A 19,126-nucleotide genomic window follows, 5' to 3' on the forward strand; every position below is an offset into this window, starting at 1 on the left:
TAGATCGATGCTCATCTGCAGAGCCATGCCGGCCAGGCATCCTAACTAGTTTCTTATGCACAAAATTTTACAAACAAAAATGAATTAATAGAAATTTATGTAATTCCTAAAAACAGAAACTGTTATAAAGTTAAAATAAGCAATAATTCTGTTACTTTATTTTTGAAAAAAATGGATGCTTCGAAGATTTCTTTCTTTCATCTATTTGGTAGATGGGCTTATGTGTAAACCTCTGAAAATGACTTTAAGGATAAGAGAAATTTAAATAAAGTGGAAAGCATTTCAGAAAATAAAATGATCTCAACTTGGTAAAAAAGAGAACCACCACAAATTCTGCTTACTAAACTGAACGAGATACTGTTATTGACATTATTTGCTATCAGACTCACAGCAACCCATGAGTTATTATTATTCCCACTAGAGGCCCGGTGCATGAATTCTTGCACAGATGGGGTCCTCGGCCTGGCCGGTGATGGGGCCTAATGGGGCCGGCCAGCTGGTGGGTGTGGGGGAGGGACTGCAGGAGGTTGGCTGTGGGAGTGCACTGACCACCGGGGGATAGCTCCTGCATTGAGCATCTTCCCCCTGATGGTCAGTGTGCATCACAGCAACCAGTCAACCGGTCATTTGGTCGCTTAGGCTTTTATATAGATGACTAGAGGCCCAGGGCACAAAAATTTGTGGCACTCGGGGGGTAGGGGGGGTCCCTCAGCCCAGCCTGTGCCCTCTGGCAGTCTGGGACCCCTCGGGAGATAACGACCTGCTGGCTTAGGCCTGCTCCCGGGTGGCAGAGGGCAGGCCCAATCCCTAGGTGCAGCCCCTGGTCGGGCTCAGAGCAGGGCCGATTGGGGTGGTGGGGTGCCGCCCCTTGTCATGCACAGAGCAGGGCCGATCAGGGGGGTTGGGAGCTCCCCCCTGTCACGCACAGAGCAGGGCCCATCAGGGGGTTGAGGAGCTTCCCCCTGTCACTCACAGAGTCGGGCTGATAGGGGAGTTGGGGCACCGCCCCTTGTCACACACAGACCAGGGCGGTTCAGGGGATTGGGGCACTGCCCTCTATCACCCACAGTGCAGGGCTAGTCAGGTGGTTGGGATGCCGCCACTCTCACACTCAGGGCAGGGCCGATGGGGAGGTTATGGCTCTACCCCATCACACACAGAGCAGGGCCCGTGGGGGGGGGGCGTTGGGGCGCCGCACCCTGTCACACACAGAGCCGCAGGGCGATCAAGGGGTTGGGGAGCTCCCCACTATCAGGCACAGAGCAGAGCCGATCAGGGGGTTTGGGCACTGCCCCCTGTCACGCTGCTCCCGGTGCTGGGAGGCATACTACCCTTTTACTATATAGAATAGAGGCCCGGTGCATGGGTGGGGCTTGCTGGTTTGCCCTGAAGGGTATCCTGGATGAGGGTGGGGGTCCCCACTGGGGTGCCTGGCCAGTCTGGGGGAGGGGCTGAGGGCTGTTTTCAGGCTGTGACTGAAGCTCCCAACTGCTCCTTTTTTTCTTTTTCTTTTTTTTATTCTGGGCCAGCTTTAGCCTGGCTCCAGCTCTGAGGCTTCCGCTTCTGAAAGCAGGTATCTGGTTTGTTTCGGTTCTATAATCGAAACTCTGTATCAACTCCAGCTCTGAGATCCCAGCTCCCTGAAAGCTGGTTTCTGGGGTTTTGTTTAGCTTCTATTTGTTACTATGTTTCTTAAACTGCAGGCTCAGAGGCCAGCAAGGCAGGCGGGGAACGTTGTAGTCCTCCATCACTGAAGTTCTATGCTTATGATTATTTGTCTTTACAAAAAGACTATCAAGTTGAAATGGTCCTTTTGACATACAAAGGGTCCATTTGACAAGGTTAGGCAGATGGCAGATGCCTTTTACCTCGTTTCCACTGTCCTACTCCTGTCCAGACATCCTTTCCATGTAACCACAACTAAGTTGGTCAAGAGAAAACAGCAGTAAGATAATAATAATGGAAAGAATTTGAAGTATAACCTTAAATTTAAAAAAAAGAAAACACCTCATAGCCAGTGTGGCTCACTGGTTGGGTGTCCACCCATGAACCAAGGAGGTCAGGGTTTGATTCCTGGTAAGGCACATGCCCTGGTTTCAGGCTCAGTCCCCAGTAGGGGGCTTGCAGGAAGCAGCTGGTCAATGATTCCTCTCATCATTGATGTTCCTATCTCTCCCTCTCTCTTCCTCTCTCTAAAATCAATAAAAACATATTAAAAAATAAAATAAAAAACCTCATAGTCTCTTGTTTGGTATATATTTTGTTACCATCCTTTTAATTGTTAGTAGAGTCAAACCTTCCACTTTTGATTGCATTAAAAAATACTCTAATCCTAACACCTTATTCATTAAATGATTGGTCTGAATTCCTCATATACAACAATCTTAATAGTGTTCAAGCTTAGCATTCCTTTATCTAAGATTTAAATTTTGAAAACTAATCTCAAGCTTCAGCTCATAAATTAACATCAGATTTTGAAAGCAAGAATTACATCACAACCCCATGTAAATGTTCATTAAGTATCAATTCCTAGAAATACTCACAGTCCCCTTGGTCAGCTGCCCATGCAGACCAGGCTGCCACCCGACTTCTAACATCCACCTGGGTAACAGTCCCAGGGGGCACAGGGGCAGGAGCTCTGGGTGGAGGCGGTATACCAGGGTCTGCCTTGGAAATCATCCTAAAAATGATGAAACAAATTGAATCTTTACCATCTCTATTTCTATGACATCAATTCTCTCAGTGGATGGTCTTAGTTTTCTAACTTCAAGAAGACTACGTCAAGCAGCAGAACAGTAAGGATTTCCTAACTCTTCCTTATTACATATATCTGTAAATGTATGAAAAATAAAAAAAATTAAATTCAGCTGAAAACTAGGTTCAACTTTTTAAAATTCAGCTGAAAACTAGGTTTAACCTTTTTTCTGGTCTCCTGTGATTTGGAAAGGCTGTGTACTAACTGTAGTCCTCATGTCCATTGGACTCCCTTGAGCCACCTTCCCCGAAATGCCACTCATCTTTCGTGGCTCTAGGACAGCACAGGTGGCAGAAGCCACATCAGAGACAGATGGGAACATAGACAGAAACTGCTCACACTCCGACAAACCTGGGAGGCAAAGGGGTTGTGATTACAGGTTGTAATCTGTAAACTATACCGTCATTGAAAGTAATTCTTATAAACCTTTCGAGCAGCGGTTCTCAGCCTGTGGGTCGCGACCCCTTTGGGGGTCGAACGACCCTTTCACAGGGGTCGCCTAAGACCATCGGAAAACACATATATCTTGCACTTTCAATATCTTCAGTAATTAGGTTTGCCTGCGATGAAAGACAAGTTACCTCAGAGGTTATAGATGTTCTTGTCTCGATATGCAGATTAAAACAGAAAAAGAGGTTATGTTCCCTGTCTGAATCAATGAGTACCTTGATGCAAAATAGAACTGGGTGTTTTTTTTTTAAATCTGCTTCCTTTTGATGGTGAACTTTACTATGACAAGATTTAAAAACTGAAGGAATTTTTAAATAGTGTTTAAATTGTTTAAATATTGATTCCTTTAGTTTAAAAACAGCTATCCTTGCATAAAGGCAAATAGAAAAAGAATTTGCAAATAGAAGAAAATTAACATAAGTATAATCATATGCAAAAAATGTAACTAGGTAGCCCTAGCTGCTTTGGCTCAGTGGACAGAGAAGCAGCCTGCAGACTGAAAGGTCCTCGGTTCGATTCCGGTCAACAGCATATACCTCGGTTGTAGGCTCCATCCCCAGTCCTGGTCTGGACCCCATGCAGGAGGCAACCAATCGATGTATCTCACGTCAGTGTTTCTCTTTTCTCTCTCTCTCCCTGTCTCTTCTACTCTTTCTAAAAATCAATGGAAAAATATCCTTGGGTAAGGACTAACGAAAAACAACAAAAAGGAAAGTATAACTAAGTAAATATCATCCCAAGAAGAAATGAAGATGTTAGAAGCACACATATGTATGGTGGAGTTCCTTCCCTTCTCATCCTCAGTATCCACTAGACACCCATCCGCCCACAGACAGAGTGATCTGTCCCAACAGAACTGCTCCCAGTGCAGGACAAAGCCACTGTAATCACAGATGACCCCAATCACAGATGACCCCACTATAATCACAGATGTACCCTGTTTTCAATAACCACTTTATTTTATCATTTCAGGTAAAAATTAACATCCTCCAAACAATTAACTTCTCCAACAAGAACATTTGATTCTCTTTTCTTGGGAATTGATATGAGATTAGCAGCAAAGAAGTTTATTTTGTTTGATTGTGAAGTTTATATATAACCCATGATTATTACTGTGTATTAGACTCTTGCTGGCATGTAACCATCTCCTATTTTTGTTCCTGCTTGTTCTCTATAATTATGTATGTTTTTCTCAAATATGTATACATAAAATATTCTTTTGCCATAAGCTCAGGTAATCATAAAATTAGAGAGCTGAGGACACTTAAAGATTATCTAATCTGTTCTCCTTGCTTTATAATTTAGGAAACTAAGAAATACTTCTTTGATGGTGTGGTCAAGGTCACACTGCTAGTTAAATGCAAGTGCTAAAGCAGCCCGGTCCAGTGTTATTGCCATAAGAACATCCTACTCTCGGGAAGACACTACAAACACCATGCCAAAGGCTTTCTGTTATGTCGGAGATTAAAACTGAAGATGCCTAGAAACCCTGAACTTCTCATGTGGGGTGATTTCTAAGAATAATTTTACTACAAATGTGGGTGGGAACATTGTAAAAGTCCCATAACAAAGAAAGTTTAAAGTTCAAAAGTGACATTGCAAGGTGATCCATATAAAAGAAACCACACTATATTTCATTGTATTAATATTTTTAAGGGTGCCAGGGAGAAAAAGTCTCATATGTGGAATATGGTACCAGTGAGTAAATGCATTCAGCTACAGAGTGGTACTTGAGCTTTTAATTAGGAGACACAGTGTTCAGTACATAGTTTCAAACCCATCAATATCGCATCCCTATCAAATAAAGCAAGCCCTTTATTCTCAAAAGTGAAATCCAGAAACTTTAGTCAGCACAGTAACTCGGTTTCCAGAGGGGCTTCTGGAACAATGAGGCAAACACCAGATGTAACATGTCTTTTAGGTTAGTCCTCTGTTTTTAAAATGTTTAGATTTTCAGAGCTAAATAGTCACTTTAATACCTACTGATTTAAATCCACCCTTGCAGAATTTTTAACATACTTTATAACTTTCCAAAGGCACTATACAAAAATCAGATAAAACATTTCATATAGAAATTACCTACATGCCACAGTTCTTTTAAGGTAAGATTTTTAGAAAGTCATCCATGACATCAATTGAAATAAGAGTAAAATTATAAAATACACTATTTGCAGTCAATCTTAACTTATCACTGTCATTATATTTTGATGTCAAAGAAATACAGAAAAGATCAAGTGACACTTTATGCTAATCTCTCAGCATTTCTTTATAAGATAAAAATTACCTTATATTTTATAATATACAGTGATACATCACTGCTTTGGAAAAGTACCAATAAACTCAACCCAAATGATTTTCCTTTTAGAGAAATCAACTCATGCAATAAAGATATTTAAGGCTCAGGGTAGCTTCTAATGTCCAATAGAGCATCACAAATTATAATCGTTTGAAAACTACAGTGCACTCTGAAATACAAATCTTCAGGATATAGTTTATTATTACTGAAAACTATACTTAACTATTTTTGCATTACCACTAGGGATTACAAGTCTTGAGCAATTATCCAATCACACAATTAAATGGGAAACTTTAAATCAATATCCTGGAAAACATCTTGTTGTAATAATCCATGCTTTGTGATTGGTGTTTAATAAAACAATACTGTGTGATTATTTTTTGCCCATGAAGCATGATTTCTGTAGAATCAATGTTTAATTATAAGTCCAAGTCATTCAATGAAGGATTTAATATATTATCTACACTTTTTTAATAAATAAAATGCATCTGATTTTTTTTTTTAATACCATTCTATCTCCTATTTATTTACCTGGAAACCTTAAAGAAGACACTAAGTTATTTGTTTACCTTACAAAATTATAAGAAACTAAGCATCTAGTACCCACCAGCCATTTGCTTGAAGTAAATAATTCAAAAGCTGCCAGAACATCTGCGTAAAGGGAAAGAAAGTTCACGCTTCTTTTACCTTAATCTCATCACACTGGAAAAGATGAAGATCCGGCTTGTTCTGAGTTGGCTCTTTGCACACCAGAGCAAGAATTGAGTCATAGTTACAGGAGTGCATCACAGCTTGGCAGTGCTGGATTGTGTTTAAAGGAAAATTCTCCAATTCATTCTATAAAGCAAAATAGAATTTGCCTTACTTTTTACTGTATATATAAAATCTATTGTATATATAAAATCTAGGCATTTAAAGATATTTTGAAGTGCACAAATCATATTGACACTGAATATTAGTAAACACTTGTAGATACGGAGGATGAGTAGGTACAGGCTGGGCTGGATAATGGGTGGGAGAAAAAGCAACAAAAATGGAGATATTTAGTAGAGAAATGCAGTTATTCTCTTAATAAACAAAATACTGAATTTAGCATTCTTGATCTCCTCAGATTATAAGGTAGAGATGGTACCTTTAACAGCAAAAAAAAAAAAGTAAAATGAGGGGGCTCTTTCCAAAATAATTCACCATCTCACATGGTATTCTTTTCCCTCTGGCTATGTAATGTCAGAATATTTTTTAACTTGAACACTGTATAGTCAGACGTACAAATATGCATACATATATACATATACACACATATATATACATATAAATGTTAGGCTAAGAATAATATATCATTTGTACATTTTCAGTGAATATCTCAAATGCAAAAATTCACTATATAGATAAAATCCAGCCAAAAAATGTAAAACAGGATCAGAAGGATCTCTATAAGAAATACATTCTGCAAAACGATTAAGGTTTTTGGTGTATAAAAGTGAATACTCTGTAACCTTTAAAGAATTGTCCAAATAAAATACCAACACATTAAATAATTTCAGTACTTCTTAAAATAAATGAACTTTCTGCTCACAATTAGAATCCTATACTTAATGCAGTGGTTCTCAACCTGTGGGTCACGACCCCTTTGGGGGTCAAATGGCCCTTTCACAGGGGTCGCCTAAGACCATCGGAAAACACATATATAATTATTTATTGTTTTTGCAAGTAATCACTATGCTTTAATTATGTTCAATTTGTAACAATGAAAATACATCCTGCATATCAGATATTTACATTATCATTCATAACAGTAGCAAAATTACAGTTATGAAGTAGCAACGAAAATAATTTTATGGTTGGGGGTCACCACAACATGAGGAACTGTATTAAAGGGTTGTGGCATTAGGAAGGTTGAGAACCACTGACTTAATGAGATATTTAAGGTGATTATCCTGACACTAATGGCTTTACACAAATTGTGAGTGGTGTTAGGATGTAATTGATGGTAGAAATTGGGGGTGGGGGGGTGTCTACAATAAAATACAATATCCCTGATAACTAGAATATAAAAAACAACCTTATTTTATGGATGCCCATAGATATACATCACATCATAAATTTATGCTAAATCCTAATCCCTGAGATCCAGCAAATGTGAAACAAGAAATGCAGGTTCCATTACAATAGAATGTAATGTCTAAGCCATACCAGAAAGATAACACATGTTCTCTCTTTCCTGAAGGAAACTTAAATAATATCCTTTCTCTATAATTACCTGAAACCACGAGGGTCAGAGAAGCCCTCAGTTGCTCTTCTCCTACAGTATACAATGGGTGAGATGAAAGGGCAAATTTTACCCCCGCTCCTATCAGAATATTCTAATGTGTTCACAATAGTTATTTTCCTTATCTTAGGAGCTCGAACGTCATTAGGTGACAGGGCTCAGAAAAGTCCTCTTTTAAGAGCTCCAGCTTCTTACCTGCCCGTGCTTGTGTGAAAAAGGTGCCTCCTGTGGATCTGATGAAAAGTTAATACACACGCAACCTTTTCATCCCAATTCACTCATTTACTGGCATGTAGTTCAGCCTAACATGTAATTAATCTATGCCATAAAGTGTTATGCCCCACTGGGGTCTTATTTTAGACTGTGTATTTTTTCCTCCCTTCTTCCATCTTATCATTTGTGATTTTAAAAAAAAGAGTATGCCTCTAACTCTAGTTTAAAAACTGATTTTGCATAAATAATGTACATATGCTATTTTTTAAAAAATCATTAACAAACATATTTTATTTGGTCAAACTTTCACACAAATTTGCAAGCAATCTGACCTAATTGTAAGCATACATATTTGTAGAATTTTCTTAAAAATAAAACAGTATAAACATTACAAACTTGCCTTTGATTCTAAATCAATCAAGCTCACAGCTCTTTCATCCACTTGAAGGATCATATCTTGAGTCCACACTTTGCCCTTGGCATCAAGCAATTTCAGCTTCCTTATTCCATCATCAATAGTTATCATAGCATCTTTCCGATCCAGAACGAAGGTAGTCAAGTGCTTATGATAGGCAAAAAGAAAAAGTATGTGTAACACTCACACAGTCTCTTAGTGCACATTTTCCCAAAGAGAGCAAAGTTAACCTAATTGACATCAACTAGCAAAGAGGTGAAGGACAAACCGATTACTCAAGAACTTCACGGTTACTTTACTGAGATAATAAAGTCAAGCATTATTTGGAAGAAGAGAGGAAATGATGTCTTGAATAAAAAAAACACACAGCTAAATCTGTTTAATATTGAGCTATATGAAACTACATAAACATGTCATAGAAACAAATTCTAAACAGCTTAAATAACATTATCTTAAAATCACCCTGCCCATTTTATTCCATGTTGTTATCTGAATGCTGGACAGCAGGCAAGCTGCGTGGCAGCTTGAAAACTATACACGCATAACTGAGCAGCAACAGCAATGCTAGTCTGTAACCACGATCAAACTTTCAATCTACTAAAACCACCTGATTAAACAAGGTTAAAATACGCAGAAAATTAAAAATAAGAGCAATTTAAACATCACTTTCCCCCTCATACACTGTCAGTGGGGTTATAAACTGGTGTGGCCACCATGTAAACCAGCAGGGAGGTTCCTCAAAATTAAGAATGGAATTACATATGATCTTCTACTTCTGGGTATTTATCTGAAGCTATGAAATCACTAATTCAAAAAGATAGATATATCCCTGTTTACTACAGCCAAAATTTACAATAGCCAAAATATGGAAATAACCAGTGACCATAGACAGATGAATGGATAAAGGAGATGTGAGATATACCTATACATATAGATATACATATACATAACACACACACACGCGCGCGCGCATGCACGTGCACACACACACACACACACACACACACACGATCCAATACTACTTCACCATAAAAGAAGTTGAAAGACTGCCACTGTGACATTATGGATGGACCTTGTGGGTATTGTGCTCATTGAAATAAATCAGCCAGAAAAGGACAAAATGGTACGACTTCACTCACATGTAGAATATAAAACAAGAAAGAAACTAACCAAACAAAACAAGAACAAACTCATGGATACGGAAACAGACTGCTGGTTACCAGAGGCAGCGAGTGGGAGGAGGGTGAAATGTATGGTGCCAAAGGGAAGCTAGGCTTTTAGTGGTGAGTCTGATGTAGTGTACACAGATGTCAGATTCTAATGTTGTACACCTGAAACTTATATTATTAACCAATGTTACCTCAACTTAAAAAAATAAAAATTACTTTCCTATTTAAATATTTTCTATTATAAGCAAAGGACACCTAGATTCTAATTAAAAGCAAATATCTTCCAAGATAACAGAGGAAAAAATAAAAACTAAAAACACTGTTTAAATAGATCTAGTAATAACTAGATAAAAATAAAATAAAAATAAAACTATCAAAGGCTTAATTCTAAGAAAATTCTCTAATATAAAATAGAAGTCTTTGTCCTGTCTTTAACAGAAATTGGGCTGACAATGATAAATGAGTAGCAATTTTAATTTATTCTATATGAAAATAGACACCAGACTAACAAAATACTTTTACACTTAACATCTATTTTCCAAAAATCTAAAAAAAAAAAAAAGTCAACATGCTATAGAATACATCACAGGAATCAAATAAAACACAATTTTTATTGGTAATAAAATGAACCCTTAAAGGTTCATTCTAAATTTTAGCAAACGTGAAAGCATCTTACTTCAACACGGTATTGGGATATATCTGATACACTGCTGATACTGTCGCGTGCATAATTCTTCCTTTGTTCTGAAAGAGAAGTTAAAAGATGTTATTTACCCACTAAGGCCGAAGTTTATATGTCAGTGTCTTGTAGCCATCTCTAAAACCAGTCTATCTCACATATAAATACAGTAGTTGACAAGTCACCATTGGGTCTTATCTCTGAAAACACTCATACTTCACAATAATTGAAAAAGCTACCAGAAAGTTTAAATGAAATGCATGAACAATTTGACCCTACACAAATTTTCATGATCCCCAAGGTTAACAAGATTATTAAGATTGTAAAAACACAAGGTATTTTATCTAAAGGTTTTATTGGTCAGGGACCTACTATTTGGGAAAAGGATGAAATATGGTTTGTAAATTTCATCTGTTAGTACACTGAGAACAAAAGAGAATTATAAATACTGTCATAGATACTGTATTATATGAGTTAGACTATTAAAATAATATGCACTGCAAGAAACATCTCCTTTCACAATATCCAAATATGGAGAATGTTAGAGGAGATTCAAAACATAACCAATCATACTGATTGCCATAAATTTTAACAATTTTCACACATCTACAGACACAAAGTGATACTCAGACTTGTAGATATAAGCTGTTAGAGAAAATAAGAAGTCATGTAGAAAGTTACTGCACCAACTATTTTAAAAACAAAAATAAACCTTTAATTTTCTTTTGTAAAATGCTGCAAAACCAAAATAAAATATAAAATATGTGGAGGCAATATTTTGCATTTGTTACTTTCTAACCAAGGGCGTTCCTTATTTGTAAATTCAAAGTTGCCTATTTTTTCTAAAGCAGAATGCTATGACTTAAAAAACAATAACAAAAACAACTCTAAATGGGAACCAGATTTGTGATTCTAGTGACTAAGTAAGGGACTAAACTCGGGCAAGACACTTAACTCTGGGCCTCAGCTCCCCTATTTTAAAACAAAAGGGTTAAACAAGATCAAACCACAAGACTCCTCAAGTATTAAACTTAACACACACACACATACACATACACATACACATACACATACACATACACATACACATACATATACACACACACACTCCTTAGCTTTCCTAATAACCGAATTTTGGGGAATATAAAAATGTTTATTTCAGTTACTATAGAAACCTTTAGCTCTCCCTACAGTTGGAGTTGAAAAGTTCTGCCAAACATAAAAGTAAATCAAGTACAAAAATATAAAGCACAGCCCTGACCAGTTTGGCTCAGTGGATAGAGCATCGGCCTGCAGACTGAAGGGCCCCAGGTTCGATTCCGGCCAAAGGCATGTACCTTGGTAGCAGGCACATCCCCAGTGGGAGGTGTGCAGGAGGCAGCTGATTGATGTTTCTCTCTCATTGATGTTTCTAGCTCTCTGTCCCTCTCTCTTCCTCTCTGTGAAAAAGCAATAAAATATATTTAAAAAAATATATATATTAAGCACATATACAAACTCAGAATGGTAACTTGTGGAATTATTTAAGAGCTTCAATAAATTCTTGTTTCCTAATGTATATAAAACTAATTATCTTTTCATTTATATTTGCCTTAAAACCGAAATGAAAATATTCATGTCTTATATTACATCACTGATATTATTCCAATATATTCTATTTTTGCTTTTGCAGCATTAAAGTTACTTAATAAAAACACACACACACTACAAAATTCAGTATCTGCTACCTTTCTTTTTTTGTTTGGATGATGACCTGAAGAAGTATGATCCATCTGGTCCTACCGAAGTAATGTGATCAAAAAGAAAGATGTGGTTTCACCTTAAATTTTCTATTTCGATATGACAAAACATAAACCTTCACTTACATGACTATATTCTACATATTTTTAAAAGTGAACAAATATGATTTTTCTGATTGTTAACTAAGGATTAATCAAACGTGAGATATTAACAAATGGATAACTGTTGGAGAAAACATTATAACTTTTGAAATACAATATGAACTCAAGGACATATCTAAGAAAAGAACTTCTAGAAATAATCACTATTTCAGAATCACTGGCTCATCATCTTCAAAGACAACCCTGTATGGCAGACTCAGAACATGAAGGCAGTTCTATTTCCTTTGGTGTGACCGAAGCACAGCAAAAGCAATGGCAATGGTTGCCATGGTATCCAGTTATGATATGGTAGCCCTAGGATGCTCATTACATGATAGGCAAATAGTTTAAGGTAAAAAATACTGTATTTTTTGTAATTAAGTATTCTCATTATGAAGTAGTAAAATTTGTTTCCCCAAATTTCCAAACACAAAGTTTCTCAATCTCACAGAAACATACTTTACAGAAACAGAAAACATTGACTACCTGGCAGCATTTGTAAATAGTATGATGTTAACTGAACATTCTAATTGTCTAGAAGAGATGGTGCCATTTCCAATATTCCACATTAAGAATCCATTTTAGGAATTCAAAAGCTGCCTTCTCTCTGATATCATACAATAAATAAGATGTATGTGTTATGAGAAAAATATCCCCAAAATGTAGAAATGCCATAAAATAGATGTATAAATAAATAAGTAGTTTCAATGATTTAAGTCAATGAATAAATGAAGGTTACTATTAACATTTTAATGGGAAATTTTGAAAGAAGGCTTTGAAAGGCAATTACATTTCTTTTTTATGAGAGTCGTCTGTACTCTGAAGTACAATTGTAAACAGTAATTATGCTCCTAAGCTGAATATCTCACCAAAAGCCTTAAAAGTGTGAAAATCCTAAATTAAGTCTCAATGATAACTCAAGATAAAGCATCCAATGACGTCCATCACTTTCTCTAACAAAGATTCTCAACCCTGGCTTCACATTAAAATAAACTTTAAAAAATACTGCTGAGGTCCCACCATCTAGTGTTTCCAATGAAATTGGTCTGGGGTGCAGTCTGCGCACTGGGATTTATAGAAGCCCCCAGGCAATTTCTATGTGCAGCCAAGGCTGAAAACCACTGCTTCAGAATCTGTGCAAATGCCAATTCATCTACTATATCTTATCTCTTTAAATTGAAAGATTGTCTTTCCAAATTAATAGTGTAAATCATAGTCAAGTAGTGTGTTAAATAATAACGATGAATCTGGCAGCAGAGTTTTGGGTTTCTACTGTTACAAGCAGCTCAACTCCCAGTCTAAGAGCAAGTCCCGGTCTCTGTCCTCTCTGAATCAATTAGTACCAGGAATAAACTTCGCTTGATCGTAATACCCCTGGTTGTGCTTCACTAGTTTTCCCAATAGCTTTTATCCAATGGACCAGAATATACAAACCCAAAGACACGAAACTGGGTGAACTCAGTAACCAAGGATGAAAATTCTTTACATATCGTTTTAACATTACTGAATTGATATGCTGCAATAAAAACTGATATTCAGCAGAAACTGGTTTGGCTCAGTGGATAGAGCGTCGGCCTCCAGACTGAAGGGTCCCAGGTTCGATTCCGGTCAAGGGCATGTACCTGGGTTGCGGGCACATCCCCAGTGGGAGATGTGCAGGAGGCAGCTGATCGATGTTTCTCTCTCATTGATGTTTCTACCTCTCTCCCTTCCTCTCTGTAAAAAAATCAATAAAATATATTCTAAAAACAAAAACAAAAAACTGATATTCAACTTCCAGATCAGGAACAGTAAATTAGCTTTCAATGGACTTCGGGTGATTAAGACATATGTCAATGAAGGCTCATCAACTGTAACAAATGTACTACTCTGGTGGGGGCCGTTGAAAATGGAGGAGGTTATTTATATGCAAGGGCGTATATGGAAAATCTCTGTACCTTTCCCTCAATTTTGCAGTGAAACCTAAAACTGCTCTAAAAAATAATCATACTAAAAAATCAGGTTTCATTGAACTTCTCAATTAGTACAATGATAACAAACTGCAGTGCTCAGTACTCCGACCTAATTACTTTAGGCTGTACTATTAGGGTGGGGCAAAGTAGGTTTACAGTTGTGACTATGTGAAACGAAGTTTATTCTTGTAATATTGTTCATGTATTATTGCATTATTGTATTATTTCCCATATGGACAACTGTAAACCTCCTTTTGCCCTGCATTTTTCTCTGAAAAAAACAAAGAATTGCTTACAAAGTAAGGATTTGGAAATTAAAAAGGAAAAAAAATTAACGTAAAAGCAGCTGCTGAGTATTTTTCTCTTTAAATCAGACAAGGAACTAGAGCTCATATTACATTACATAAAAGACTCTCAACCACCAGTGAAGGAGAATTCCTTTGCCGCTATCATAGTGTATCATTTCCATCAGGAGAGGTGCTGAACGGGAGTCAGTGAGGAGTGCAAGCAGTAAGGACAAGCTCTCACTATCCCGGCAACTATCTCCACTGACTGACAAATCAGTATCGGAACCAAGACACTGCTGTGAGAAACAAACAGGGTCAATTGACAGAGTTACATTATTTAAGAATTTTACTTGCCTGCTCAGAAAACTGCTAAAAGAGCTTATCCCCTGAGGAGAAAAGAAGCTTCAAAATGTCCAGATACGTGGGGGAAACTGCCAACTATCCTGTGAGTCACATGCACTGGCACGCTCTGTGAGCTGAGTGTTGACTCTACCATCGCCCACCTTCCTGGGAATAAAGAATTCTGGGCCATTTTCCTCTTAAGAATTAAAAAAAAAAAAATTGCTTAAAAATATATTTAAATGTTTCCTCCATGTAAAATAATTAAAATGTATAGTTGTAAATAATGAGGATAGAGAAAAGAGAAATGGGTTTAAACTCTTCAGTGCCACTTAAATGTGTGTAAGAGGTCATCTGGGCTTCAGTTCTGACAATTACATAGACTGTCTCTAAACCAGTGGTTCTCAACCTTCCTAATGCCGCGACCCTTTAATACAGTTCCTCATGTTGTGGTGACCCCCAACTTCATTGTTACAAATTGAACATAATTAAAGCATAGTGATTAATCACAAAAACAATATGTAATTATATATGTGTTTTCCGATGGTCTTAGGCAACCCCTGTGAAAGGGTCGTTTGACCCCCGAAGGGGTCGTGACCCACAGGTTGAGAACCGCTTCAACCAAGCTCAGGAGAATGAGAGGGACAAAAAGTGAAAGACAGGCTAAACGAAAAACATGTGGGGGTAGATATCTGTTAGTTAAAGTGACATATTCAGAAATTTTATTGAGAAAGGTGAGGCAAACACTGTGTAAAAATATACTGAAGTTTGTAGTCAATTATATAAAAACTGTGCAGTTCATAGGTTACTTATACTCAGTTTTATTGTAATTATAAGAATTGAGTATAAGTAGGAAAAACACAAGTATATTTTCCTTCTTGCTAATATTACAAAAATGTTCAGGTTTGAGGTGAAGTGAGACTTACAAGAATACCTGTCCCTCATATTTATCCATTATTGCCTGGCCTCCCAACAATATAAATTTCAAAATTACTCTAAGTGTTGGTAATGACCATAGAGTATTATTCATTGGTAATTCTGTGAGACTTGAGTTTTTTGGAGATAGGATGAGTATGACTTTAAACAGCAGATTATTTATGGTAAATGGTCATTTCCCAAATTCAGCAACTCTAATTTAAAGGGAAGTTACTTTTCTAGGAAGTTCAGCTATTCAGAACATTAAATAATTCCTCTATCATACATGTCACAATGTCTATACATTAAAAGTTGCAAGTTCTAATGTATAGCTTTAACGAGCAAGACTCAATTCCTCACTCAGAATCTATTTACTAATAGGAGTTTCTATCTAGTTCCTCACCCAATGCATAACAGAAGCAATGCTAGCAGCAAGCAAGTTAACAACAGGGGAAAGTGACAGATTGGGGGCCCAGCCACATGGAAGAAGTGGCCCCGAATACTCAAAAGTGAAAAAATCTGCATTTGGTGGAAAGGTAAGGATGGGGCCTTTAAACACATCACAGTACATGAGTCAGTGGGCACATCTATGACCCTGAGTCACTGACCAGTCACAGGGTCCACACCCTGAAGGGAAGGAATGTTTAATACATTTTACAAGTATTTCCATAAAGACAATTTTTAAGTTTTAGTGCTTAAAGACTTTGACAAACAGGGTAGGCAGAAAAAAATATATATAACAATTTTCATTCCTGAATAACAGTAGCGAAATGATATGTTACTAACAGAAGTGGAGAAGAAAAAAATTAATTTTATCTTCCGAAGCAAAAAGTCCTTAATGTTGTCAGGGATGTCAGTGATGCAGAGCCTCTCACATACCGGTTTTGACATTTCTTGTATAATAGTGAAGAAATGACAAATTAGGGTTGTTAAAACTGCAGCATATTTTAACTGTTGTTCTAAATAAGTTAAATTAATACACAACTAAAGGAAGTAATTTTATTGTCATAATTGTGTTACTCAATATAGTTATAGGTTTATAAAATAATTTGAGGAACGGAAGCTTTAAAATATAGCGCGAAGAGTACCTCTTTTTAAAAATTTTTCTCAATATGTTTTTTATTGATTTCAGAGAAAGGAGGGGAGAGGGAGACAGAGAGAGAAACATCAATGAGAAACACTGATTGCTGCCTCCTGCACACCCCCTAATGGGGGTTGAGCCCACAACCCAGGCACGTGCCCTGACCTGGAATAGAGACCTTCTGGTGCATGGGAGGATGCTCAACAACTGAGCCACACTGGCCAGCCATGAAAATTACCTCTTGATCCTATCAGAGTAGCATTGTGATTAGATGCATAGCATCATTTAAATGTATTAAAATACTAAATTTGAGGGCCTTGATTCATCTTTTTTCTTTTTTATTGTCATTCTCAGTCTCCTAATGGGCCTCAGAAACTCCACAATGTGGGGCAAGGTGTTTTCCAATAGGTTGGGAAAACTGTCTTCCCCTCAGGAAAAAACCACCTTGATAGCAAAAGTCTTCCCAAGAAAGATGACCTCTCCAGCATGAGGAAATGACTCAGCAAGAAACCATGGTGTCTGCTTTCTGAGCATTAAACCCAGAGCCCTCAACCCTGGCTTCTGCATACCCAGCTCCAGTCCATTCTACCCACCCTCTGCCGCAGGGCCTTGATTCATCTTAAGACTCAGGACTAAAAGTGACTCTCCTATACCCATCCCCACTGCTTTATGATAGGCTCATTCTATTTTCTCATATAAACTTATCACAATATTATTATTGTTGTTGTTGTTATTATTATACTTTATAGATAAGAAACCGGGCCCATAGGTTAAATCATTTGCTCAAAATGGCATCCCTATGGTAACTTGGTATCAAAAACCCATGCTTCCTCTCTGATCATGTCACTGACATTATGGTGTCAGGTTTGAAAACTGTCTTCATGAAAAAGGGAAGCCACATGAAACTCTTGATACAGCATCTAGCCTGTGGTCAGTGTGTAAAAAACAGCAGCCCTTCATGTAAAACCCATGTTCCAGTACATTAACTGGTTCCTCATATCCCAAAGTAGTTAACAGATCATCCATGAAGCCAATTAATTCTTGAAAGATTTACTCAACTAGTTTAATAATTGTGAAAGGAGAAATTTTTAAGAAATTGTATACATTTTGACAAAATAAACTATGTTACAAATCTCCCCTTCACAAACTTTCTAGTTACAAAAAGAAAGTTAAAACTATGCAGATTAGGAAGTCAAACACTCCCAATGTTAACTAAATGTAGTTAACATTTCAACTAGAATTTGTTTATTGCAAAGGTTTGTTCAAACATGCATACATTTCACTACTGCCATCATCAATCTATCCATTCATTCCATAGGCATTTATTGAGAGTCTGTTAGAGAGAAGGCATGTGTCCGTGTTTGTGTACGATGTGTTGGGAGGGAGTGGTAGGTATTTGACACAAAGAGAAGGAAACATTATCTGCAACATCCAGGAACTTAAAACCCTCTTTCCTGTAAGCCCAATACATTGCTAAGTTTTCTTTCTTCCTTATAAATGTTTCTTTATTTTGCTTCTTTATATCCCTCTCTTTATATCCTCTATTTTCCTTATCACTCTTCATTTTCATCACATGACATAAAAATTGTCATTTCTTACTTTCAAGACTTTTAAAATTATGTGACTTTGAGAAATCACCTCACCTTAGTAAGGGGCTTCATGTTGCTTTATATGTAAAAAGCGAAAAATAAAAATTTACTGCTTAAAAGCTAAAGTTTTTAATCCTTGAATCTATGGTTTTATAAAGTTGCTGCTAATACAACATAAATATTAAAATTTACAGATGAGGAGAAACTAAGATGGCGGCATAGGTAAAGACCGGAAATTGCTCCCACAACAACTTCAAAAATACAATTAAAAGACAAAACGGACATCATCTAGAACTACAAGAAGGCTGGCTGAGTGGAAATTCTACAACTAGAAGAAAAGAGAAAAGCACACTGACTCAGAGGAGGTGCGGAAGTAAAGTGCAGAGGTACGGAGGCTCAAGCACGCGCGGAAAGGGGCTGGCATCTGAGGACACGGCTGTCTTTTTGAATCGGGAGGGAGTCACAAGCTCCCAACTGCTCTGAACTCCAGTTCCGGGAAGTCTCTGGGGACCCAGGACTCATACGGGGAGAAACTGGACTGTCTGGCAGCAGTCAGAACTCGGAACTTGAGGGCGGCTTTCCCTCAGAGGTGCTTGCAGCAATTACAGGGACACTGAGACGCTTGGCCCTGAAGATCCACCATAGCTGCTTGCTCCGCCCTTTGATTCCCTGAGACCCCGCCCCACCCAGGCTGCAGCAGAGGCTTTTGCATATGAATGCCATGGCCTTTTGCAACCTGAAAATTACCTAACAAATTGCAGCTGGGCCAGATAGACCCAGAACTTCCAAGAGGAGGCCCAAGGCCCCACAGCAGCTTGCACTGCTTCACAGGTGGGA

The 19,126-nt window shown here is 37.6% G+C and overlaps 1 protein-coding gene across 1 annotated transcript in view; it reads right to left on the bottom strand.

Moving 5' to 3' along the window:
- Positions 1 to 19,126, bottom strand: part of EPS8 (epidermal growth factor receptor pathway substrate 8) — a 110,814-nt gene that overhangs the window by 48,571 nt on the left and 43,117 nt on the right. Inside the window, exons 5-9 of the mRNA XM_015570182.1 lie at positions 10,244 to 10,311; positions 8,384 to 8,545; positions 6,189 to 6,338; positions 3,275 to 3,315; positions 2,544 to 2,722 (exon numbers count right to left, since the gene is read on the bottom strand). Of these exons, the coding sequence (XP_015425668.1) occupies positions 2,544 to 2,722; positions 3,275 to 3,315; positions 6,189 to 6,338; positions 8,384 to 8,545; positions 10,244 to 10,311 (600 nt within the window). The remainder of the gene's footprint in view (positions 1 to 2,543; positions 2,723 to 3,274; positions 3,316 to 6,188; positions 6,339 to 8,383; positions 8,546 to 10,243; positions 10,312 to 19,126) is intronic.

Source organism: Myotis davidii, unplaced genomic scaffold, assembly GCF_000327345.1.
Source record: "Myotis davidii unplaced genomic scaffold, ASM32734v1 scaffold205, whole genome shotgun sequence".
NCBI lineage: Eukaryota > Metazoa > Chordata > Mammalia > Chiroptera > Vespertilionidae > Myotis > Myotis davidii.